We start from the raw sequence: 24,909 nt of genomic DNA on the forward strand, positions 1-24,909 counted from the left end.
CACTGATCTGTTTTTAACACAACAATGCAAGGAACTGTCTAAAGACCATTATCTCAGCCAAGCTCAGTAGAGTCCTTTCCAGCCAGTGCTTAGGGACAAGTAAGGCTCCTGTTGCACCTGCATGTCAGCCCAAAAGCATCTCTCCTCCTGCACCAGCAGCTCCTGGCCAGTCCTAGCAAAACTGCAACATGAAGCAGAATAAGAAAACTGTTTTGAAAATGGCAAGTGGGAAAGGAGAAAGAGCATGATGTTGATGGCATAGAATATTTTCTGTGGCTGCTATTAAGGGTATCCATTTTCTTTCTAGTGGCCAACCTATTCCTCGTGTCACGTATACAGAAGAAGAAAAGAAAACTTGGGGCACTGTCTTCAAGGAGCTGAAGAGTCTGTATCCAACTCATGCTTGCTATGAACACAACCATGTGTTCCCACTGCTGGAGAAGTACTGTGGCTACAGAGAGGACAATATCCCCCAGCTTGAAGATGTTTCAAATTTCTTGCAGAGTAAGTTTGAAGCACCTTAAAGAACCAAATGAAATGAAAGGCCTCAGCTATCAGTGGGGGTGGTGCTTCCAGAGAAGGAAGAACAATCCCTGGTTTGTCAAAAGGCTCCCTGTGATATTTGGGCACATGACTTAGCCTGTGTCCCAGGTCCTTCTCTAATGCTTCTGGGGGTACAACGGGACAGGTGCTCAGATACTGTGCTGGTGGTATACCTGGGCAGAGAATTGCCTGCAATTAAACTCTGTTTAACAAAACGTGCTGGTTTGGCTTCAGTGCAAACCCAGCACACCTAAGGAGATTTAAAAAAAAAACAAAACAACCATCAACAAACTTTTTGACTGCGAGGAGTCTGGATAAGGATAAATCAAACACATCAGCTGTTTTCAAGATGCTGTCTTTCTGTCCCTTCAGGCTGCACTGGGTTTCGGCTGCGTCCTGTGGCAGGCTTGCTCTCCTCTCGGGATTTCCTGGCTGGGCTGGCGTTCCGGGTGTTCCACTCGACGCAGTACATCCGCCACTCCTCCAAGCCCATGTACACCCCTGAGCCGTGAGTACTCTGGCACACCAAGGGTGCACAGCTGCAGCACACCAGCAGCAGGGTCAGTCCAACCGGGAATAACTGTGGGGGACTCTGCAGCACTCCTGGGAACAGCACTAAGGGAGAGCAGCCAAGGGACTGCTCTCTTCTGAAAACATTTATGGAGCATTTCTAGTCTGTTTAACAATCTGCATCCACTTCTGCAAGTTCTCCTGGGGCAGATGAGATCGTTTGCTACTGAAGGCGTGCTTGTGGGGTGGCTGGGATGCAAGAGAGCAGTGTACAAGGGCACTCAGCTAAGCTATTAGCACCCAAGTAGTGCAGCAAGGACTCAACCTGTTGCAAGCAAGCTTCTGGCAGTAAGATAGGAGAAGCCCAGACCATTGAATCCATCTCTTTTTCATTTCGGAATGTTTCTCTCTGTCCCTGTCCATTATCTTTTTGCACCTGCCATTTTAAAAACAGATTTCTTATTCTGCTTTACATTGTTACAATTGGGTTATTTTTCTTTTTGCTTCCTACTTTCCACAAACTCTTTTCCCTTTCTTTTTTCTATTTTTGATTATTCTGATTTTCCTTCCTGCTTTTGTTTATCCCATTGTTATCATACCAGGCTGAAATGTCTTCCACAGACTTGGCCTTTTTCGCACATCTTATCCCCTTCCCATCTCACTATATCGCTCCTCTGTATTTGAAGAAGCTAACAGTCCCTGCTGCTGAGGGATGTATGATGCAGAAGCACAGAAAACCTTGGAGTTTGCAGGCATTTCCATTACAAGAATAATTTCAGAGAAAAATGTTTTCATGTGAACAATATCTGCTGGTAGGAAGCAAATGCACTGTGCTCTTGACTGTGTGCTGGCTCTAGGGCATTTTTCCAGCATTGCTGGACTTTTCCTAAATCACAGTTATTCAGATGTCGTGTTTTCCCGCAGTGATATTTGTCATGAGCTGCTAGGACATGTGCCTCTTTTTGCTGATCCCAGTTTTGCTCAGTTTTCCCAGGTAAGTTACTCGGTGGTTATATTATTTATATAATTAAACACACACTCAGAGGATGATCCAAGAGCTGTAAAGGGTGGTGCAGATTGACATTTAAGCATATGGTGTAAGAGTGGCTGAGATGGTTTATTTATTGCTTGAACTCTGGACACAATTCACATAGGTGAAATCATAAAGTCCAACTACAAACATGATCTTGCGTGAGCTGCTTTTTGACAGGCCCTGTGAAGCCATCATCTTAAAACCTTCCTGCAGATGTTGATCCTTCTGAGTGAAGTCACATAGCTCACGAGTTAGATGGATACTTACATCACCATGATGTTCAAATGTTAGAGAGAGTGGAAGTTTTGTTTTGTTTTCTGTTGAAGCCACATTGGAGGCTGAGTAAAATGAGGAACTGCAAGCATGGGAGAAGGCTGGAGAGGAGATTTCTTTTTGGTAGTGTTAATGTCTCTGGAATAGAAGCCAAACCCTGGTGAAGCAGTAAACTTTTGGCTGCATCCTACCAGAAAACATGGAAATACACAAAGAGAGAGAGGCATAAACACAGAAAGACTGACAGACTGAAAGAGAGAAAGAAAGAGAGAAGGGGAAGAGGGAGAGGCAAGGAAAGAAAGAAGGAAAGAAGGAAGGAGAGAGAAAGAGAAAGAAAGAAAGGGATAGAGAAAGAGAAAGAGAGAAAAAAGCAGGAAAGGAAAGAAAGGGAGAAAGAAAGAAAGCAGACAATCTGGCTTGATGTAACCTCTCAAAATACAGAAGTCAGTTTCATCTACTTAATAAATTCTCAGTGTTGCCTTCAGGATTTGCCCTTTCCCAGAACTGATGTTTCCTTCTAGACGAGCCCGACTCTACCTTGGCTTACTAGGATTTGACATGATGATAAGCTGCTCCAATGCCTTTGCTGTGTCTGGGGGAAGCCCTCTGATTTTTGCACTATGCAGTCCTCACTAGAGCAAATCAAGAAAGGAACCTGTTTATATGTAGTCTCATGTGCTGTCTTTTGAATCCAACTATTGCATGCCTCCTGGAAAAATCTCCATTAGCTCCCAAAGTATGAATAATCTCTTTCAAATCATGCCCTGTCGTTCAGGAAAAATAGCTCATTCAAGGCTCCAGGGAAACTCTTTTAATCAGGACCCATCAAAACAAAGAGAAATATATAAGGTGTGTAGGTGTGATTGATTTGCCTCATTTTGACCCTATCATTCTCTCAGATGTTCATTGTAGACTTGATCAAAAGCCTGTCAAAGCAAGAGGAAAATTTTATTTAACCTCAATGGGCTTTGTACCAGGCACAAAGGATCATGCCTTGTAAATGACATTTGGATAAGACCCTTTGTTCATTTTTGGAGAGGTTTCTGGTTTAAAATTGATCTTGCATGATAGGAACATGTCCTGTAAACATTTGTGTGTGGTAGTAAGCAATGGTAACATTTAAAATGTGAGCAATTACATAAGATGGGCAGGAAGAATGTTTGCAATAAACAGCTTGAAGAATAATGGTTTATTGTTACAGGAAATTGGACTGGCATCTCTGGGAGCTCCAGATGATTTCATCGAGAAACTTGCTACGGTAATTTAATAATTGAGGGCTCAGTTTTCCAAAGCGCCCTGTGTTGTCTTAATTCTGCTGCCACTGAAGTCACTGATAGAACTCCCATAGAGCTGAATGGGATCAGAGAGAAGACCATGATTGGAAAACCCCACCCAGAAACAGTTGCACTAAAGGAAAACAGCTTTGGCACCCCTTATTCAAAGTGACAGTTGTGATTAAACACAGAAACCCAAACTAGATTTCCTCCAGCACAAACATATTGGGCAAGAAAAGATTATATGTTACTACATCCCCACAGGAAGTTTCAAGAGGCAGCTTCTGTAGCTTCTGTCTTTGTTTTACCTTTAAGCATCTCTTCCACTTTGCCAGGCAGGCAATATCCTCTGTAGTCAACACAGAACACCTGGATGCTATTCTGAGACTACTGAGACCCAGAGCCACAAACTTTGAATAAAACTGGGGGTATTCTTCTCAGATTAGTGTCCCCAGTGCCAAATGGGGGCCACCTAGGCAAAGAATTCCACCAGCTTTGACTCTGCTGATACATGGGGTAGTTTCTTCTGAGCCAGGGCAGGTATCCCTTCAAAAGGACAGACCCAGGAGTCAAATTAGGCCACACACTACCTTCCTTTCCTATGGCACCAGCAGCCTGCTCATGCCCCTGCTGCAGTCAGATGCCCTGTGTGAAACAGGACTCAAACTTCTCTAAACTAAGGTTCAAACTTCCACTGGGTTAGTCAACCAAAGTAAAACTTTATTGCTATAGTTTCATTGCACCTGCTGACAAAGATAAGCATAGTAAAACACAACTTTTTTTGTCATGGAACTGAACTGATTCTCAGGCACACAGAATCTAGTGCTGTGCTTCTCCCAGGAGAAGAATTTAAGTCTGAAGGGATATTATTGCATTTATACACCTGAATTTGACACATGGCAACATTTTATATAGAAATGAAAACTCCAAATGCATTCAAATAAATGGTGTACACATATTACTTTTTATCAAGAAATCATAAGATTCTGTCTCATTTTCATTCCAGGTTTATTGGTTTACAGTTGAGTTTGGACTATGTAAGGAAGGAGATTCTCTCAAGGCATATGGTGCAGGGCTGCTGTCTTCATTTGGGGAGCTGCAGGTGTGTTATAGAAAATATTTCAAATATGTTTATAATTATTCAAATTTCTTTTTTGAATGTCTTCGGGTCATTGGTTTTGCTTCATACTTTGTGCCTAGAAGTAGCATGAAATTAGTACTTCATTGTAGAGCTCTGATAAATGTGTGGATACACAGGGAACTCATACCTCCTTCTTTCCCAGTGAGTGACATTATCACTGTATACCATAGGAGCAACTCTTCCCTGTCTGAAGTGAGGTGGCTCTTTATCTCTTTCACAGCACATTCAAACACTCTTACACTGAAATAATTTTCTTGCCTTTTTGTTCATAGTATTGTTTATCAAGTAAGCCTGAGATTCAGCCTCTTGTCCTGGAGAAGACTTCTGTGCAGAAGTACCCTGTTACTGAGTTCCAGCCTATCTACTATGTCGCTGAAAGTTTTAAAGATGCAAAAGAAAAGCTAAGGTACTCCTGTCATTCCAGAGAAGAACTCATTCTTATCTGCTGCAAATACAGTGGATCTCATTGCCATAATGGGTGTTGGGTTGACAGTCATGTTTTGAGCGGCATTAGAAAAATTTGTGCAATGCTTAAAGATAATAAACATTTTATATCCTCAGAATCTTGGGCAAGGAGTAGTAACCTTATGCATGAAGCCAAGAATTTGTGCTTAGTGTAACTAAGAGCTTCACCTGCCTAACCAAAATGCAACCAAAAAAATTATCTGTTCAATTCCAATGATACCAACATTTAAGGTCAATCCTTGCTAATTAATGCCAACCAAGTAAATTTACCATTACTGGAATTAACAGTCCTTGTAAAAAAACCAACTTGTAGCATCTATTCATTTTCCTCTGAATTTATGTTCAGGTTCAGTTCTGATTCTTGGAACAGGAATGGCTCAGCCTGTGTTGGAGATCAGCTTGGTTTTCACCTTGACAGTATTTCTATTCCTGTTAAAACACCAACACACCACCAGATTTCTGGATGTTAGTCAAGCTACTGGAGACTCGCCTTGGTTCACACTCAACATATTTTTCACTTGGAGATGCCACACAGGAACTTGTCCTAGACCTTCAGTCCCTTATCTTTCTACCATTCACAGATTGTGCTACATCCCAAGATATTTTGCCACTTCAGGCTCCCCAACTCTGGGGTCTTCCTAGCTCTCTTCCCTGCTGCTTCCTTAGTTGTCATAAGTCTGCAGCTTCTCCTTTGTCCTTCTCTTTGGGGAAATACCTGGGAAAGATGACCTTCTCTTCTGGGCTGTGCTATTAATATCCTGGGCACAGCTTCTATCTTGTCTGTGTACATCTCAAACTGAGTAGCAAGCTCCTTGAGGAAGTGGAAGATTCTGCCTTACTTAGCTGCAACAAAATATCTTGGAGCTGTTTTTTTTATTAGTTTCACTGACCAAATTGAAAAAGTGGTTAAATTGAAATAAAAGTTCTGGAGGTTGGTCCAGTGCCTGTTAGTGGCTTGCATCTGGACATGTGTGTTTGTGGGTAACAGAATACCTTTCTGAAAAATTGTGCTGAGATTGACCTGACAGATCTCAGCATTCATCTTCTAACTGGGATCTTACCTTAGATTTAGGAAAGCCATCTTCTAATGTGATCTCTCCTATTAGAAAAACCAGACCAGTGCTGCTAAATTCATCATAGTCAATGTAATATTTTTTCACTGTCACACCTTGTGGCCTGTTCATACTGAATTCTGTTTGAGACAATGTCCTTAGCTGATAATAATTAGGTTTAAACTGAAGAAGCATTGTGCGGGTGGCATCCAGCATATGCCACTGTTCTGGGCATATGGGATTTACCCTGCTGAGTCACAGTCTGTGTAGTGGGGCTCCATAATCAACTCCTGCGTGCTTCCCTTCCTCTTTCAGCAATAACTTCAGTAATCCAAAGCAGATATATAAGCCAGTATCTTGCTGGGGTCTACAAGGAGCCTGGAACAATAGTTCTGACCGTCTCATCCCATTCAGAGCCCTTCTTTCCACAGTTCTGTGGTTATGCAAATTAATATTTTCCCAAGACACCAAAATCTTAATGCTTTGACATGGAATTAACTACTTTGCAACAGAGAATGCTGCTTCACTCCATTAACTATCATCTAGCTCCTAAATTACCTGGAAGCTACCAGGTAATTTAAGAGCTAGACCATGCCAGAAGTTAGGTCTCTGCTTGCTCCTTGGCATACCAGGATGGCCTTGGTCAATACCTTGACCTTAATTCCCCAGAAGCTCAGACTTGGATTAGAATTCCTACATTCTGCACTAATGAAAGAAAATGAGGCTTTAAAGCTTGGCAGATCCCAGTTGCTACATAGTTGGCCTATACCAGGAGCAGTGTTGCCATGCCAATAGCTTAGTTCGTCCAGTTCCGAAAAAACAGGGGTCATAAGGACAAATGCCGTTTCAAGTGTGTTGCAGAACATTGTAAGTCTCAGATCAGTCAGTAGGAATTTCAGTTATTTCCACCCATAGATTTTCTTATCCCCACAATCAACAAAGGCATACACCAAGAAAACAGCGAAAAAAAATATTTTCAACTGTACATTTGTTTATGTTTTTTCCCTCAGGAAATTTGCTCAAACAATTCCTCGTCCTTTCTCTGTTCGGTATAATCCCTACACACAGAGGATTGAAGTCTTGGACAATGCAAAGCAGCTGAAGAACTTAGCTGACACAATCAATAGTAAGAAACTGCAGATTTGTTGCCTTGAATTCCTCAAAACTTGGGTCAGAAATAGGAACCACAAGGTGGATTCCATCTGGTTGCATTTAATGCTCTGAGCCTATCCAGGATAAGGCAGCATACATCTCCTTTCTCATGAAAAAACTAGTTCCCAATTCCAGCCAATCTTCAGCAAGCATTTCCACTTGACTGTAACTTGTTAAATCTGAAAAACCCAGTTTTGGGGGAGATGCTTGGAAACATCAGATGGCCTTGAGGTGGATCCTGATGTGTGGCTTTAGCTGTTTTCAGTAAGGAAGAGAAGGAGAACCATGGCTTTGATCACATTTTCCCCCTCACACTGGCTAGCCTGCTGAGAGCCAGCTCCTTTGATCCTGTGAGCCAGACTTCTATGGCTAATGAAGGCAAAGGGATGACTCTGCAGACTTAACTCCAGTAATAAACGTGTCCAGTTCAGCACTTCTCTGCTCACCTTATTCTTTAAGAGAATGGATATAAAGGGTAAAAAACATAAAAGAGTGTTAGAAATGGGCTAGTTCTGGAATTAACTTCTCTGATTATTCCTTTGCAGGTGAGATTGGGATCCTTTGCAATGCCCTCCAGAAGATCTAATGAAGATTTCCTGTAACTTGCTAGTGACTAAGAGCTATCATGTGCAAGTGCCAGTCTTGATCTGGCCTCACTCTATTATCTTCCAGTGTACTGCATTAATGCTTATGTTATATATCTTAATTATTAGAGATTAGCACAGAAACAGACATCTATAGGTAACCATCAACTCTTCTGGCCTTCACACACTAATCCACTTTTTCCCACTAATGTACAAAAATTACCTTATTCCTGGGAATCTGGGGGAAGTCTGTATACATTTTGTGCCAAAGGGTAGCAGAAGGAGATCTTCACCATGCCGAGCTATAATCTGCTGCACTTGTGAAGTTTGGGACCAGGGATGGAATGTCAATGATAAACACCTTTCCTCCTCTGACAGTCACTCTCCCCTCAGTGCCTCCCAGTTGTCCAATGTTCCCATGGAGTCTGAAACTCTACACCTTGCAGGGAATACAGGGAGATTTTTCAGGGTACAAGGGTAGATTTCTCTTAACGGGCATACTCAGCTACTCACAGTGGCTGGCTGATGTGTGAAGGCAACATTTTTTGTGTGTGTGTGTCCTTCTCTGAGAGGTGTCTCTTAACTTTCTGGTCTCACAACCTAGAAGGTGGATACCAGCACCTTGGAAATGGAGAGGAAGTGCCTGTTACAATGCAGCTGAAGACATCAGAGCCTTCCAACTCCTAACTCACTGTATCTGTGGCTAGAGTCCCCACCAAAGCCATGGAAGACCTGAGTCAGCTGTGTCCCAGTCTAACTGTATTCAAACCCAAACATGTTATCTTTCAAGACAGGTCCTAAGTAACAACACCTTCTTGTATCTCCACTGCTCATCCGAGCTTTAATCTCACTTTTTTTTTTGTGAAAGCAGTTTTATTTTTCCTGGAGTATCTCTCAACTGAGTCAGCAAATGGAACCAAAGGTGACTTTAGCTTAACTCAATGGCTGATAATGGAGAGAGGAGTTTTGCTGTTCAGGAAGGTGTTTCTGTATTTATCCAATAAATTTCACTCAAATCAGCTAGATACCCTCTTGGACTGGTACGCATTGTATAATGCCTCCTTGTAGCTCCCTGGTTGAAGAAGGGAGCTCAGCATTGGAACATTGGAGCAGAATGGGGCAAAGCAAAGCTGAACAGCATTTCCAGCTTGAAACAATTTTGCGTCATGACACTAACATGGCTCAGGGGTCACATTTCTGTTAGAAGATTGAAAAATGGAGAGGGATTTGAAAGCCCATGAGTCTCATACCTGTGATAGTACTAATTTTGTATTTATAGTTTGAAAATCAATACTGCTTTAATGTAAGCATCATCCTTTAGGAAGACAGAAAGTACAGTTCTTTTCATTATATATCTGGTGGGTAATAACATTAATCTAAGGATACCATCTGGAACCCTTTTCAATAGACATGTACTTATGCAAAATGGTATCATTTTGGTGCTTTGAAGTAACCTTTTTTATCTCAGTATCTTTTTATTCCTCATCACAATGTCTCTCTAGATATTTCTATCGCACTTGACATATATTTTCAGTGTGAAAGTAGTCCATATTTTTCTCTCTTAATATAATAGGACCCATGAGGTAACTGTATGCTACAAAGAGACAATTTCATCTCAAGGGTAAAGTCTTTCAAACTAATTTTCAGAAAGGATTCCAAGCTACTCTGCTTCTGGCTGTTGCTATGCATGACAGCAGTAGTTGTTCTATAGTGATATTTAGAGCCCAGGATTCATGACTTTATGTGCAAGTGGAATAGTTAGAAAATATTGATGCCATGTATCCGATTCTCTGTCCTCTAATGCAGGTTTTAAATGAGCAATAACTCCAGCCAAAGCAGCATAGCATGGCTGCTCAGCAAGACAGAAAAGAAAAAATTAAATGTTCAGCATTTTAAAAGCAGAGGAAATGTATGGAAAGTAGATTTTCTTGTAGAACAAATAATCTTGTACATAAGCACTTTAGATACTACAAATAAATCACATTTTAAATAGTACTCCTTAATAGGTGACTTATTTCCATGCTTAAAGAAAGTTCCAGCTGTGTAGGAAAATGCTTTTTGCCTTATCTGACCAGTGTAAATCCTCCTTTTATGGTAACCACACAAGTCAGCCAGAATTAAATACTCACCATTGGAGGGAATGCCCAGCTGAGGTGTTCCCCAGCCCAGAAAAAGGCTCTCTTGGGCTGGTTGGCTGTCACTCATCCAGCCAAGATTATGGGACTGATGTAAACACTTCCTAATGTGTTTAAGCCATCCCTTAGAAATGCACAACAAAGCCCAAGCTTGCTCTACATTTGCATACTCCCCAAGTCTTTGAGTGCTACTCTCACCAACCTATCCCAAGCTAATCTTCTAAGTGACCTTCCTCTCTTCTATCCCACTATGATCACATTTCTTGGTGTCCTCATCTCCAGCTCGGTTTCAGGTGATCAAAGAAGCTTTTTGTGAGGCCCTTTCCTTTACAGTGGCCTTGGCCCAGATCAGTGGTTGTGACAGAGGAAGGGCTCGTTGGCACTGGTGGACCCCTCTGGGTGTCTTACAGATGCCTACATCTGACATCAGTCTTGGAGAAGGGATATTTTATTCCCCAAAGAATGCAGAAATTATTGAAAAAGGGATTAAGCACAGGAGCAGGAATGCATTCTTTTTAAACCTCCCTCTGCTGCGTCAGACTGTGCTGGCAGCTGTCAGAGAAGACATTTTGATGTTTGGATGTAACCATCTAAATTAACATAAATAAACTAAAAATATTAATGCTGCATCCTTCTCAAATGAGTGGCTCTCTGCTCATACAGGATAAAGATATCTGCAATGGTACCAGATACAAACAAGGCAGGTTGTTTGTGGTGATCAGGCACAGCCTTCTCCTGTGCCCAGCCTTGCCACTACTGCTGGGGGAAACGTGGGAGTGGGAAGAGCTGTTTTCCTCTTAAAGCTCATTTCTCCACCCAATTAATTCAGTTGCAGCTGCCACTCAACCACCTCTGCCTTGCCCCCCTGCCCTCCTGGAGTCACCTGGGACACAAGCCAGGCCAGGAGGGTGCTGCAGTGTGCATAAGGGATGGGTCCTGCTTCAGGGGTGGGTTCTGCATGGCAGACAGTGGCCTGCCCCATGGCCCCTGGGCACAGGCTGGGCATGGCTGGGACACCCCTCTTCCCAGGCTGGTACCCACCACACCCTGCAAGGCCACTGCACCTGAGGTCTGGAGGAGCCAACATTCCTCAGGATGCTGAGACTTCCCTCCTGGGCACAGTGCTGTGAAATTCACCTGGGGTTTTCCATCAGCTGGGAAATAGAACTTCCCAGTCTCTGTCTAGGCCCAAGGGAAAACATGGTGGTGTCATGATCGTTAGAGAACATTTCCTTATACTGTCTTTACCCTGGCCAGGGAAGAGGTAAGAGCATGATAACACTTAGGGGTGTGACAGAGCCAGGATAAGCTAAAGGGCACATAAAAAATAGCTCCATCTGCAAAGGGAAGCCAGAGGGGTGGTCTTTTCTCTGGACCTGCAGGATGACTTTCACTGGGTATCTAGCACACTGTAACTTGAGGTATGAAGATATGGGTGCTCATATCCAGAAACAGTTTTTTTATGTCAAGTGTAAGGGAAGGGAAGATGTGCCCACCCTGTCAGGAGCAGAGCTAAATCCCCCTGGAGCTTGTCCTGCCACACACAAGAAAGATGTGACCCTGGTCCTTTTGAGAGTCTACTTCACTGAAGATAAAATCATGACAGAAACAAGTTCCAATGGAGGAATGTAGCCTGGAGGCAGCACTCCTCTCTTGGAGGGGTAGGGTAGAACAGGTTCAGATCCTGTGGGTAAGAAAAGCTCAGAAATAGGCAATGAATTCTGACTCTGGCTGAGGTCTCTCTGGCATTCCCAGAATTGTGTCTGTGTAGAGGAGACAACACTTGGATTGGGCTATGATTTGGGAGAAGAGCCCATTGGTTCATTGGGGATATAGATAATACAAAGAGAGTCCCAGTGAGGTAAGAGAGAGTGGGGATGAAGGACAGTCTCAGACACTGTGCTGGTCAGTCTAGACTGCCAGATATAAGTGGAGCTCGGGCTAATTGATTGCTTATCCACAAAGGAACCCCTATCCAGGGCTGAACAGCTTGCAGACACCTTCAAACAGAGCAGGAGGACTGCACTTTGAAGTTACCCAGGGGAGGAGGGCCATCCTGGGCTCTTGCGCACATCCTACACTGGCGACATCCCTTGATGTGTCTGGCACGGCCAACATAAATGTCCCTCTGCCTCACACAGCAACCTGTGTCCCAGCTTCTGGCAGCTCTGAGCTCACCACACACACACTGCATCTCCAGTCCCACCAATTCCCCTGGCCATTACTCCCACATCCTCAAGTGGTTTCCATTCAGCAGTTTCTGGCTACTGCAATCCACTCCCCTATCTCCCAATGAAGACTGATTTGGTGGGGATGTCAGGCCCAAAAGAAGAGGCCAACAAGGAGAAGGAGACGTGTAGCATAGAGTCATTAAACAGCCAAGGCAGCCTGGACTCCAACAGGAAGGATGACAGAGCTTCTCTCATCCTGACCCTCACCCTCTACAATGTGAGGAAGATTGAGCTCTCTAAGGCGGCTGAAGTCTTTGAGGTACAGACCTCAACAGCCCCTTCCTTTGCTGAGCCCTCTCTTCTGTCCCTACTGTCTTCATGTCTCCCAGTCTGCATCTGTCCCCCTCTCACTCTCCCTTCTCCTGCTCTCTGCCTGACTTACACCTCATGTTGCCTTTCCCCTTTCTCACTGTCCTGTTTTTGCTCCAGCTGCTCAGAGAGGTGGTCTGGTCTCATGGCGAAGAGGGAGAGTGCTCGGGAGGGAGCGAGGGAGGGAGTGTCTGCACACAGTCTTTTAGAAAAATCACCACTTCATGCAAGGGCTGTTTAGAGCAGATACCAATCAGTTGTTTCTTTCTAGCAGTTGTGGTGGCCAGCATTTCAAGCACTCAGACTGTGGGGATGTCAGAAACCAGTGAATTTTCTCTGCATATTTGGCAGGAAATACAAAGACTAGAAGGGCTGTGAACCACACAGGCATTATGTAGTCTGGGCACTGAAGTACCCCTACCAGGTGCTCACTCTTATCTGGGAAAATTAATAACTCTAAAGAAAAGTATTGTGCCTCTTACTTATTTTTCACAATTATTTAATGATTATGGTGCTATTATACATCAATAGATCTGCTTTCATTCTGGCAGAGTTTTAAGTTACCCAGCCACTGATCTGCTATCTCTGCACAAATGAAATTCTACAGTCAACAGTATCTCATCATTCATCTCCTTCTTTCTCTACACAATGCTATAGTGTTTAATCTTTAGCTCTGTCTATATTTTAGCTCTTTGCAAACCAGACGTTATTGGACTACATTGCTTAACACGCACTTCTAGTTAATAACTCTTTTAGTCACCTTTTAAAGACATTGTAGAAATGTATCTAGACTTACCTGGATTTTCAGTCTTTGGAAAAGCTTCATCATATGAACACCTGGCTCTTGCAGATGTTTGAAACTCAAATCCATCACTTTGAAACCCGTCAAGCCAAAAAGCCAAAGAACTCTGTGGATGATCTTGATATTTTTGTTGAATGTGAAGTTCACAGTGCTGATGTTGGTATCCTTATCACCTCCTTAAAGAGAGTAGCAAAGGATGTGAAAACCAGCAGAGAAGACAAAGGTAAGAAACGTATTCAAGTCTTAGTGGAGTTCTTTTAGAGTAACTTTTTTAGTTTTAGCTTCAGCTTTGTAATAGTAATTCGATTTGTCTGGAAAGCCAGTGAGTGTGCATTCATTATTTGTCTCTGCGTGGCTGCTTTCCATTGCCATTGGTGCAGAAAGAGAGGCACCTCATTGTAGCCAGTGGAACTGAGGTGAGAAGTGTTCCAGCAAATAAAGAGATGAGGATAGAGCAGCAGAACAAAAAGCTGAGGATGAGCTAGGAACTCCTCAATGGCAGAAAGAGTGTGTGCTGAAAGCCGTGCAGAACACTGATTGCTTCAAGACAAACACAGAGGCAGACAGGTACTTTTCCTGTTTGCAGGCTGGAATGGGTGAATAGAGCTGTTAGAGACCATTAAAACAATCCTGAGGATGACAGATGAGAAGGCTGAGGGTCCAGCTCACAGACTGAGTTTTCCGAATACACAATTGCCATGGGGTTTCCCTCCCTTGACAAGGCCAGACAGATATTCCCAGAGGACTTTTAACTTACACGCCCACAGGTGTTTGGGCACCTTAGGGCATCATTTGAAAGTCACTGTCAGGCTAACAATGAGACACAGCCCTCAGTCCTCACAAGCTGTTCTCAGGAACTGTGGGCATATCAAAAGGGCTTCACTGTTATCAGGGAAACTGGAGAGCTAAAGAGTGTTCGAGAGCTGAAGAAGCATTTCTTTAGGATTTCCTTGGGATTTGAGAGGTTTTAGATGTGCCAGGACTTGGAACTACAATAAAAACATGGGACTGTTAAAAGAAGGTGTGTTTATGTTTGTTTTTTTTTTCTGTAGGGAACAGGCAAGATGTGTATGGGGACACACTGGGGCAGCTGTGATCAGGTACAGGTTTTGAGGGGATATGGCAATAGATGGCAGGAAAGATATCTTGCACGCAGAACCAGAGGTAAAGGCTCAGAAAAAAGTTCTGGGTGCACATAAGGCATCTGTCAGACTGGTATTTATTCCTACTTATCACAGAACTGGTTATAATGCATGAAAAAACTATAATTTCCCCTATATCTGTGGGTATTTTTAGATTTGTACTTCTTGATGTGCTTGGATGTAACATAATACAGCAAAAATTAAATTTACTATTCAATAGAGAGATGCTGGATGTTTTGTCCAGTATGAGACTAAGGTGACCAAATGGACCTTTCTGAGTTGTAACACAGAAAGTCTGACTACAGCATCAGTCTGGCCAAGTGTTTTCCCAGCACTTCTTTTAAATAATTTTCTCATAAATACTGGCATTTAAATTAAAATGATCACATTTAATTTTAGTCACTGGAAAAGCTTCCCACTTCATAAGAAGGAAGCTGTTTGAAAATATAGCTAAAGAATAGTGTTGCTTGAAAAAAAAAAAAAAAGAGCCAGAAGGAAAAAACTTGAATATTCTTCTTCACCTGTTTGGTTTCTAGAAATTCTAGAAATTTCATATTTTCCTTTTAAAATATTGTTTCATTTTTAAGGTATGAAAATAAAAGATTGCTTTGAGATCTTAAGACAAGATTAAAATATATTCTTAAATCCAGAATGTAGAGATAAATTTGTTGTCCTGTGTCAAACAGAAAACATATTTGATCTAAAAAATATTTTTGCCTTTAAAAATTGTTTCTAGTAACTAAAACACAGAGATTATCACAGCAAGCTAATTTCAGATAATTTTTCATTCAATTTGCCAATTTGGTCAGGAAACAAGTCAACTACTGAGATGTATAGCAATTATGGTAACATGTAGATATTCATATTCTTAGATACAGATGAAAAGAAAGTTTGTAATCTTCAGCACAGCTTTTACTTTCTCTATCTTCTAAAGTTTATTTAATTCTCTCTCATTTAACTCTTTCTGCTTTCTCTCCAGTACCCTGGTTCCCCAGAAAAATCCAAGATCTGGACAAGTGTCACCATCTGATCACTAAATATGATCCCAGTTTGGACCATGATCACCCTGTAAGTTTAACATTACTATTATTTCATCTTTAAAAGAGAAACTCTCTGTAGGGAGATTGTTGTAAAGCAAACTTCAGGAGTAAAGAAATACTCATGAAACAAGAGAAAAAAAACCACGGGGGCAGATAAAAGCTCATCTTCAGTGGAATTAGGGACTGCATGAGTCCCTGCAGGAATGGACTGCAAAAAGGGTTTTACTGTAAGAGCTTTATGTGTGCACTCTTAGCCATGCCCATTTCTCTCTTAGGAGAGGGAAAGAAAAATGCACTGTAGAGTCCTGCTCTAGTGGTGATAGTAAGGCAGAGGACTGGGAGCAAACAAACAATCAAACTCCTGTTTCTCATGAGTTTCTCAGCTTTAGTACAGATGAGATGTGAGTCAGGCACAGACACAAAAGGGACTCCAAGGGGCCATTTGTCACTTGATAAGGCAGGTCACAGAAGCATTTCATTCTGTCCATCATCACATAGAAGGGATGCATGGAAAGGAAAAAAAGAAGACATACTTTGCACTAAGAAATGCTGTGAAGATGTAGATGTGGGTCAATAGAAGCTACAAGAAAGTTTGTGTCCTTCCCTTTTCTACATGTCTGAATTCTATTTAGTCCCTTTCATTAACCTACACCATTTTTTGTGAGCTGTGTACAGTTCTGTGTAATATGAAATAGACCTTTCCAAGTCTATAAGCCTATCTTCTATTTTTGAGAAATGCTTATTCAAATATAATACTCTAGGAGAGCTTCATATCCTCCTTAACCAGACATCTTTCATTCTTCCTTATTTCTTTCTGATACAAACTGTCCAAGTATTTATAACTTTCCTGAGCTAACTCTTCGGCTGTTTCTCATTACATAAATGAACACACACAGGGAATTCTTTGAACTGGACTAAGTTCCCTCATCCTTTGCCAAATAGAAGGTGAGAGCACTGAAGATGTTGAGAGAAAGCAGCGGTGCTGAGTTACTGAAGTATTGAGTGGGGATAAATCTAAATTGCAGAACGTTGTGCAATTTAGAAGTACCTAACAATTTGAAAACAAGTTACCTCAGGCACTGAACATCACTTGTCTGTGGCAGGAGAGAGCACAGCGTGGGCTGATGTTCCAGGCTCCTGAGCAGGGCTCAAAAATGGAGAGTTTGGAAGAAAGCACAAAAAAAGTTGATGTACAGGTAGCTCAGCAAAGATTTTGCATATACATTTCCTACCAAATAGACAGTTTGAGTTGTTTATCTCCACACCTTCAGTTTGTGCCTTACTGGCCAAAACCATCAAACTGATGCCACTGTGACACCAATTTCTGGGCTACCCTGTCACTGGCTGCAGGGCCCCCAGGGAGGCTCCTGCTGTGCAGAGGGTGGGTACAGAGCCCACAGGGACAAAGCTGAGATGTCACAGCATCGATGTGTTTTGCACAGCTTTTCATGTGTTTTGCATGGACTTGTTACAGACACTGACAAGCAAGGGTGGCACCTGAATGAGCGCATTTTCCACAACACAAAATAAACATGTTCTCAGGATCCAACCCTTTCCTCAGCTTCATGGACACAACACTCAGTAACTGCAGGGTTACTGGTATTATTGCTACACTAAAAATTATGTGAATAAACCCAAGGGACAAATTTGGCTTGTAGTATACAAAGTGGTTCCAGTAAATGCTGAATATTTTAGAATAATAAATATTTGTACAGTGATGCTGATCGACACTGTTTTATGAGTTATGTTAGCACACAGTTCCAGATTTAAGTTTTAATTCCTTTTATGAATGATGTAAAATTAAAAGGAATGCAATTCCATGTCCATATGCATATTCAATAGCTGGCAAAGCCTGCTTGAAGTTTTAATTCTAGTAAACACAGAAGGAGCAGAAAGAAAACGCTGATATTCCATAGGTAAACTTTCCCTTTAAACAGGTACCACTGAGTCTGTCTTTAGCACAACATAGTAATAAATGGGCAGTGAGAATTGGGTGGGGAGCCTGTACGTCCCAGGGATCCAGTGGTGGTTCTGATGATTTCGACTTATGCCCACAGATCTCTCATAATGTAAAAGCTTTTTTCCTATTTATTTTCTAACCCAGGGATACTCTGACCTGGAGTATAACAAACGGAGGGCATTCTTTGCTGACCTGGCCTTTAACTACAGAGCGTAAGTACAAGGCTGCTGAAGGGAAAGTTCAGTGGCCCACATGTAATTTCAGACTTCATGTGCAAGAAATGTCAGAGATGTAATATTTTGTCAGTGTATCAGTGGGGCCACTTTTGAGACAAAAAAAATTCGGCCACAAAAGCTTTCACTCCATACAAAATTTTGTGACAATTCAGCAAATATATTTTAAGATAAAAATCTTAAGATTGCATTCACATATCCCAAACCAGTGCTGGATTTTGTTTTAGCAGAAGTGATTGCAATATGACCCTTTATTTCAATTTCCAAGTTCCTTTTATGACTCAGTCCTGAACTGAGGCTAATCTTCTTAAAGGAAATTCGAGGAACAATATTTATGAAAGTATTTTTGGCAGTGGGAAGTGATCTACTATTTTTGTTATTTGCTTTTCGAAATGTCTCTATCTATGCACACTAACTACTTAAAAACATAAAAAGCTCTCAGTTCTTGTGTAAGTGATGGAAAACGTTTCTACTTTTATGTGCAAACCTTCACCAGAACTACACTGCTTTCTGACAGGGTAAATCAAAGGTATAGGTACAACTGGCCGTGGATTATCAGCTTCACAGTATCCAAGAACTGGTGAAGTCTCAGAAGTCTTGTGAGACTTCTGAATAGAGTTTTCTCTCTTCCATCAAATATGAGACTCAGCACTGCTGAGAGCAGCCCAAAAGCAGAACTGAACTGACTCAGAGCTACAGAAGAAGCAGCAGGGAGGACAAGGAAAAGGGACTGCTCGTCAGAGAACCAGTGCTAACCACGCAGCCAACGCCTGGGCAGCTCTGGGCTCATGGGTTTGTGAAAACTTCTCCGTGATGGTGCTGTGCTCAGCACAGGCTCCAGGGAGGGCCTCTCTAGGCACACCACACTGTGTTTTGCTTGCTAGATTGCTTTCAGCAGAGGTGATTGCAAGCCTGGAGGTCTCTCATTCCCTCTGTGAACCAGAACCCAGCTCCCTTTCTTATGTACCCCTCTGTTTCCTCTCCACATTGTAACAGAAGGGAGAATAACAACAATAGAGCCAACCAAGAAAAATAGATGGTTCCTTATTTACTATTTTGCTGTTTCTATTTTTATTAAGGCAAAAAAATCATGGTGCAGGCAAAAAAAAAATTGGAAACCAAACTTAAAATTTTGAGATGTGTGTCATATTTCTTCTCTTCATTACAGAGGAGACCCTTTACCTCACATTGAGTACACAGCCCAGGAAACAGCAACTTGGTGAGTTTGGTACTTATGCTCCAACTCCTGGGTCATTCCATAGCAGCCTCAGGAAAGACTGGCAGTGTGAGACAGCTACAACCTTCTTAAAATGTTATTAATTCACCCCACATTTTACTCTTTGGTTAAATGTCATCTTTTGGTCATTTGTTTTGCACAAAGCCATTCTCATGGCTGGTCATAATTATTCGCTTCCTAGAGCAAAAGGCATTTTCCTGACCATTTCCCTGCCTGCAGATCCCATCAGGATATCAGATGCCAGAACACTCCTGGACCCTATAGAATGACTTCTTCTAACTCATCTCTAATTCACCATAGCCGTGGTGCTGGCAGAAATATCACATTTTCAAACCTGTTAGCAGGAGAAAATGCTCACTCACAGGATAGAACTTCACTCAGAGGACATGGCTAATTTAGTATTCACAGGACAGAGGAGCCTTGCTTGTTCTCCTTCAAGTATTCGTTACTTTTAACATGAATATGTATAATTTTCTCAAACTGAAGTAGAAGAAATTTTGAAATACCCTTCTAACATATATTTTTTACATTGTACAAGGGCCTTATATATCATATGATATGACGGTAAATTACTTTTACAAGGGTGCAGCATTTCTTCACTGGGGCTTTGTTTTTCCTGAAGGTCTGCCACTCAAAAAAAAACCCCAAAAAAACAAACAAAAAAAAATCCAAAAAAACAAACCCCCCAAAACCAGCAAAACGACCCCAAAACACAACCAAAGAATTAAACACGATTAATTCAATTCAAAGAATTTTTAAACATTATGTGAAGTATGTGGCAGATTTGAAAGAAAGCAGAGTTCTTATTTCAAATCCCTCTGTTTCCACTTTCTCCCACTAACTTTAAAATATATCAATAAGCACCAGCAATTCCACATTTTTGTGATGCTACAAAGCATTAATATGTCCAAATGTCTTAAGCAAGAGCAGAGTCCTGGGATTATGCAAGGTGCCACATGTGCACATAAGAAAGAAAATTTCTTTGTTCAGAAATTTAATTGGAAAGAAGGCCTAAAGGTGGGGAAAAGGAAAAATGAAGACCATATTTTCTAATTGTGCAACTGAAAACCCTAGAACTTAAGTAATTTGCCCGAAATCACATGCAAAGTTTATTCTAATGCCAGGATTTAAATCCATAGAACTAAATGTCTCATACCAGAACCTCAACCACACTGCCATCCCATCTCTTTCAAGACTTAATTTATTTTAAATAAAATCTACTGTGCCACAGAAATCCATGACCACATAAAAATCTTGCATCCAGCTCATCCAGGAGGTCAGATTTTTATTAAGCTCAAATAGGTTTTTATAGCATCTTTCAATAGTCAAAGATTGATGGTCAGTATCATGCTCATGATTAGTAACACCAGCCAACAGTCTTGGCATGGGATGGCGTGTGGGAATGTCATATTTAAGAAAACTTAATTTTGTGTTCTTTCCTGTTTTTCTCTTTTGTTGCCAACCTTCGTCATTTCAGCCCTTCTCCACCTAGAATTAGACCCATTGTGGCAACAGAATAGACTTTTAAAGGAGTATCTGCCCATATCCTTAAACAGCCAATCCCAGCAACCCAGGTTGTCTTGTTATGTAAAGCTGTTTCCAAAATTAGCCTTCCCAATTATCATCACAGCCCCCCGAGGCTGTGCCCTGAGGTCGGCTGCATCACAGCACAGCTTAATTGAGCACTGTGCAGTGGCAGGGGAAGTTTGTAGCACAGGCTGAATTCCCTTGGTGTCACTCTGAGGAGTTGCTGGATGCCTTCAGTTTGTAGCAACATGGTCATAAAAATGAAAACCAAGCCAGTGAAGAAATATGACTTTCAGAAAACAGAGGGCACAGATGATCTGGGCTTTTGTTTTCAAAACGACTTCTTGGAAGGCTCTGAAACTAAGTAGTCAGAGATCCCATATGGGTAAAAGCTGTGTAAGAAAAATGGAGAATTCAGGAGAAAATTATAGCGATGCACCTGCCACATTTTCATAATGAAATCCAATAGTGGCACTTTTTTTTTTGTATTTCTAAAGCAGTAAGGAAATTTACGTAAAATGAGGTTATTACCTTTAAAGTCTTTAAAACATCTGGCTCCACCTTTTGTTAGGATGAGCCTTTCTAGAGCGTTTCATGAAGTGTGCTTCCAGCAGTTCTTTCATACCTGCTACTCTCTTGACTTGGAGAATATACTTAGGTAATTGTCTTAGAGGAACACTTAGCTTTGGATAATTCATCACTGGTCTCTGGGAATGCCTGCATCTCTGTGGTAGCCAGTGTTTGGACACACAGCAGAATGACACTTGGATAAGAGAGACCATATGTGCAGAAGTGTAAACAAGCCTGCTCTCTCTAGACTCCAGTCTGGGCATGAACCCTGCACTGGTTCAAATCCCACACAACCTCACTGAAGTCAGTAGTATTCTATGAGGAAATAAGCCAGGGCAACACTTGAATTCTAATCCTCCTCATTTTTTCCTAATTCCTCCATGGAAATGGCCCAGTCTCCTGTGGCTTTCGCAATGGTGACAGCAGCCACTGTTTCCCTCTGTTCTTTTAACTTTTTTCCTCCTAAGGTTTTCCTCCCCTGCTTCATTCTGGTTCATTACTACCACACTGTGTAAGACATTCGTATAAATAAAGAGCCATTACCAGGGACTGGCTATCACCTCCATAGCAACAATAGCATCACAAAAAAGAGAACAATAATAATAATAGTAAAAAAAATAAATTACAAAACCAACGAAAGGTCATTTCCCATACCCAGCATTTCCAAGGATGATCTCAATTTTCATAAAACAATGTTTATAAAGTTGTTGACACCCTAGGGCCACGTTTGAACAAAAATAACCATTTCTATAAGGTTCTTTGCCATCCTATTACTACTTGCTTACTTTGCAACAGCTAAATATATTCCAAACCACAACTCTAAATGCAAGTACCATGAAGTTTGTGAGACACTTAAAGCCTGTGCCCAAATCAGGTTACATATATTATTTTCAGATGGTCTCTTTTTGTATGGTGGGATAAATGCTTTGAGAAGCTGGCAGATCTTTCAAATACATAGCCTGTGCCAGGAATTTTGAACTGCAAAAATACAAACCTCTTCACCTGTCCAGATGTTACTCTTCAGTATCAGAAAAGGTACTTTTACCAGGGGTTTTTAAGAGGCAAATCTAGGCTAGGCTTCAGGGTAGAAAAGGCGGGACCAGTATTTCAAGCTGTACCCCAGCATAGGAAGGAGGGGAATACCTGATTTATTCCATTCCTAAACTGAACAACAAAGTATCCCAGATTCAGCTCTCTCCCTGGGATTTCCCTGATGCCTCCAGCCCCCTTAGCATGAAGGTACCTGAAACACTTCTGTATCAGAATTCGAGTTCTGTAACATTGAAGGACACCTTCTGAAGGAAAAGTGAGATAAAAAGCCCTTATGGTTTGCTACATTCATCCAGCACCAAGCACCAGGTGTCCCGAGCTCAGATTTTTAGACCATGATGTATGCTGAGGGTCTACATCTCTCTGTGGATCTGTAGATGGTTCAGATAAGTGCTACTTTATTAAGGTTTTTGATTTTCAGGAGACAAGTCTACAGGAAGCTGAGGAGCCTTTACCCTACTCACGCCTGTACACAGTTCCTGGATGCTTTCCAGCAGCTCGAGAAGCACTGTGGCTACCGAGAGGATAACATCCCTCAGCTTCAGGATGTCTCCAGATTTTTAAAAGGTCAGTCATTTTAAATTATGGTTTATTCTAGGGCTCCCTGCATATATTTGTGCACCACAAACCATTTCCTAGGCAACAGGCAGGTGAGCAGAGATGATGAGCTGTAGTGCTCCCTCACGCACAGGGAGATGCCGCACAGCAAAGTCACAGCAGGCACACCGAGGGACCAAGCTGAGAGTCCCTGTCTGTTCTGGGAGTGGCAGCAGCGTGTGTGGCACTGACCAGCTAACCCAGTACCAACAGCTCTACAGTCACAGCAGACCCTGCTCAGCATGACTTCCACACGGACCTTTTAATAGGTTTGGCTCTGTTTTATGCTTCTACAGCCATGCTGATAGTAAGACCCATGCACAAGTACAGGTACATCCCTCACAAGTACATTTTTTCCTTATCCACCAGGCAGGATGGGGATGTGTACTAGAGAAAATGATTTCCAGGAGATCCTGCTAGTCAATCAGCAGCTGTCTTGAAACAACTCTGCATCTTTCTGTCTCTGCAGCGCCCTTGTCACACTAAACTTTTTGGTCCTACTGTGTGGCTGACAGGAGAGCATAAAGGCTGTGGTGCTAGTCCATCAAGGCATAAAGATGTGACCTTAGAAAAAGACACAAGTTTGCCAGGCTTACCTGTTAGCTGGGGGTTGACTAGCAAGGAGAAGGAGAATAAGAGAGCCTACATTATTTTTATGAGGCCACAGGTTGCATGGATTCCCAAGGCCAGGTGCTTTGTGTAAGCCACCTGATTATCAAGAACTACTAAAGAAAGATGATCTTTAAAGTCTCCTCCTCAGGGAAAAGATGTGATAGAGAGAGGACAGCTTATCACCATGATGAAATAAACAATAAAAAATATGGCTTAACTTTAAATAAATTGTATTTAGATATAATACTCAGGAATCACAGTGACCTGCTCCCACTAAGAATAGGGGACACTGGTTAGCTTGAATAAACTTTCTGTGTCTGAAGAGTTTTCTAAGACTTTGGCATTTCTCATGAAGATTAAACTGTTTGATGACAAGGTTTTTATTGCACATTTATTGTAAGGGAAGAGAAGGTTGTCATGTGAAAAGCATCTTCCATGAACGCCATTGCCTCCAGCAATAGGAATTTTCCTGTGTAGGCATTATGTATTTTCTCAAGTATTCTCACTTCTATTCAACTACCCATCTTACTTCCCTCTCATAATAACTGGGATGATAAATATTTTTTCTCTTGAAGTATCTGATCTAATTTAATATACACAGTAGCTGACAGCAGGGAGCTCCAGGAATTGTGATTCTGCGTTGATTATCACAGATATTCATATCATTTAAGTTCATCAGGTGATTTCAAAGTGGGAGAATTTAGGATAGTGTAAGACTATCCTGTCATAATCCTATTGGTAGTGCTCATGCTAGTTGACAGGATTTGACTGCCTAGAGTCTGCTCGCTTCCTTTAAAGGCTCTGGTTCTAATTTTTCTCTGTGTCATAAACAAAACAAACTAAACAGCAGCTCTGAAAAACCTGCCAGTAATGTTTGGAAAGACATTCTCAGTGAGTTTCAACTCATCTACTAGAAAAACAAGGTATCTACTATAAGCTAATTGTATGAAGTAACTGGGAATGAATATCAAGCATCTCAGAGGCATTTTATTCCATTCTGAAATGGACAGCTAAGGAAAATGTTGAATAGTTCTTGGGACCACTGGTCCTACCCTCGTTACCCTGTAATTATTACCTAATCTACCCTGTAGATTAAAATTGGATTACTTTAGCCTACAGGTTATGCATGAATGAAACAAATTTTTTTTCAGAAGAACTGTGTTAACAGCTACACACAATTAAGACTGAGGAAAATATTTTAGTCCCATTATATGAGGCTTTGAATGGATATCTTGGCTTGCTTTCCTCCAACAAGGTCATTTCACTATGCAGAATACTTTCTAGAATAGCATGAAGATTGACATTATTGCAAGGCCCAAACTCAGTCTGAGTCAGAAGCATCTACAAGGTCTAAAATCTGACCAAAAGTTAAAGCATGTTGTTAAACTCCTCTTAAATGCTGCCAGGCTTGGGGCATTGACCAATTCTCTGCGGAGC

At 41.6% G+C, this 24,909-nt stretch overlaps 2 protein-coding genes and 1 long non-coding RNA gene across 4 annotated transcripts in view; 2 read left to right on the forward strand and 1 right to left on the reverse strand.

Moving 5' to 3' along the window:
• Nucleotides 1-9,050, forward strand: part of PAH (phenylalanine hydroxylase) — a 32,085-nt gene extending 23,035 nt beyond the window's left edge. Inside the window, exons 6-13 of the mRNA XM_014876958.2 lie at nt 308-504; nt 916-1,051; nt 1,978-2,047; nt 3,561-3,617; nt 4,640-4,735; nt 5,047-5,180; nt 7,302-7,417; nt 7,989-9,050. Of these exons, the coding sequence (XP_014732444.1) occupies nt 308-504; nt 916-1,051; nt 1,978-2,047; nt 3,561-3,617; nt 4,640-4,735; nt 5,047-5,180; nt 7,302-7,417; nt 7,989-8,029 (847 nt within the window). The 3' untranslated portion in view covers nt 8,030-9,050. The remainder of the gene's footprint in view (nt 1-307; nt 505-915; nt 1,052-1,977; nt 2,048-3,560; nt 3,618-4,639; nt 4,736-5,046; nt 5,181-7,301; nt 7,418-7,988) is intronic.
• LOC148223655 (uncharacterized) overlaps nt 1-21,097 on the reverse strand; it is a 42,640-nt gene extending 21,543 nt beyond the window's left edge. Inside the window, exons 1-2 of one of the 2 annotated variants that reach the window (XR_015803901.1) lie at nt 16,758-21,097; nt 13,499-13,680 (exon numbers count right to left, since the gene is read on the reverse strand). This is a non-coding gene — a long non-coding RNA (uncharacterized LOC148223655). The remainder of the gene's footprint in view (nt 1-13,498; nt 13,681-16,757) is intronic. The other variant, XR_015803900.1, reaches the window with a different exon arrangement.
• The window catches only part of LOC106853603 (tyrosine 3-monooxygenase-like), a 28,869-nt gene continuing 17,235 nt past the window's right edge, over nt 13,276-24,909 (forward strand). Inside the window, exons 1-5 of the mRNA XM_014876942.2 lie at nt 13,276-13,727; nt 15,626-15,714; nt 17,791-17,858; nt 19,048-19,098; nt 22,685-22,830. Coding sequence (XP_014732428.2) covers nt 13,532-13,727; nt 15,626-15,714; nt 17,791-17,858; nt 19,048-19,098; nt 22,685-22,830 — 550 coding nt within the window. The 5' untranslated portion in view covers nt 13,276-13,531. The remainder of the gene's footprint in view (nt 13,728-15,625; nt 15,715-17,790; nt 17,859-19,047; nt 19,099-22,684; nt 22,831-24,909) is intronic.

This window comes from Sturnus vulgaris, chromosome 5 (genome assembly GCF_052056855.1).
Source record: "Sturnus vulgaris isolate bStuVul1 chromosome 5, bStuVul1.hap1, whole genome shotgun sequence".
NCBI lineage: Eukaryota > Metazoa > Chordata > Aves > Passeriformes > Sturnidae > Sturnus > Sturnus vulgaris.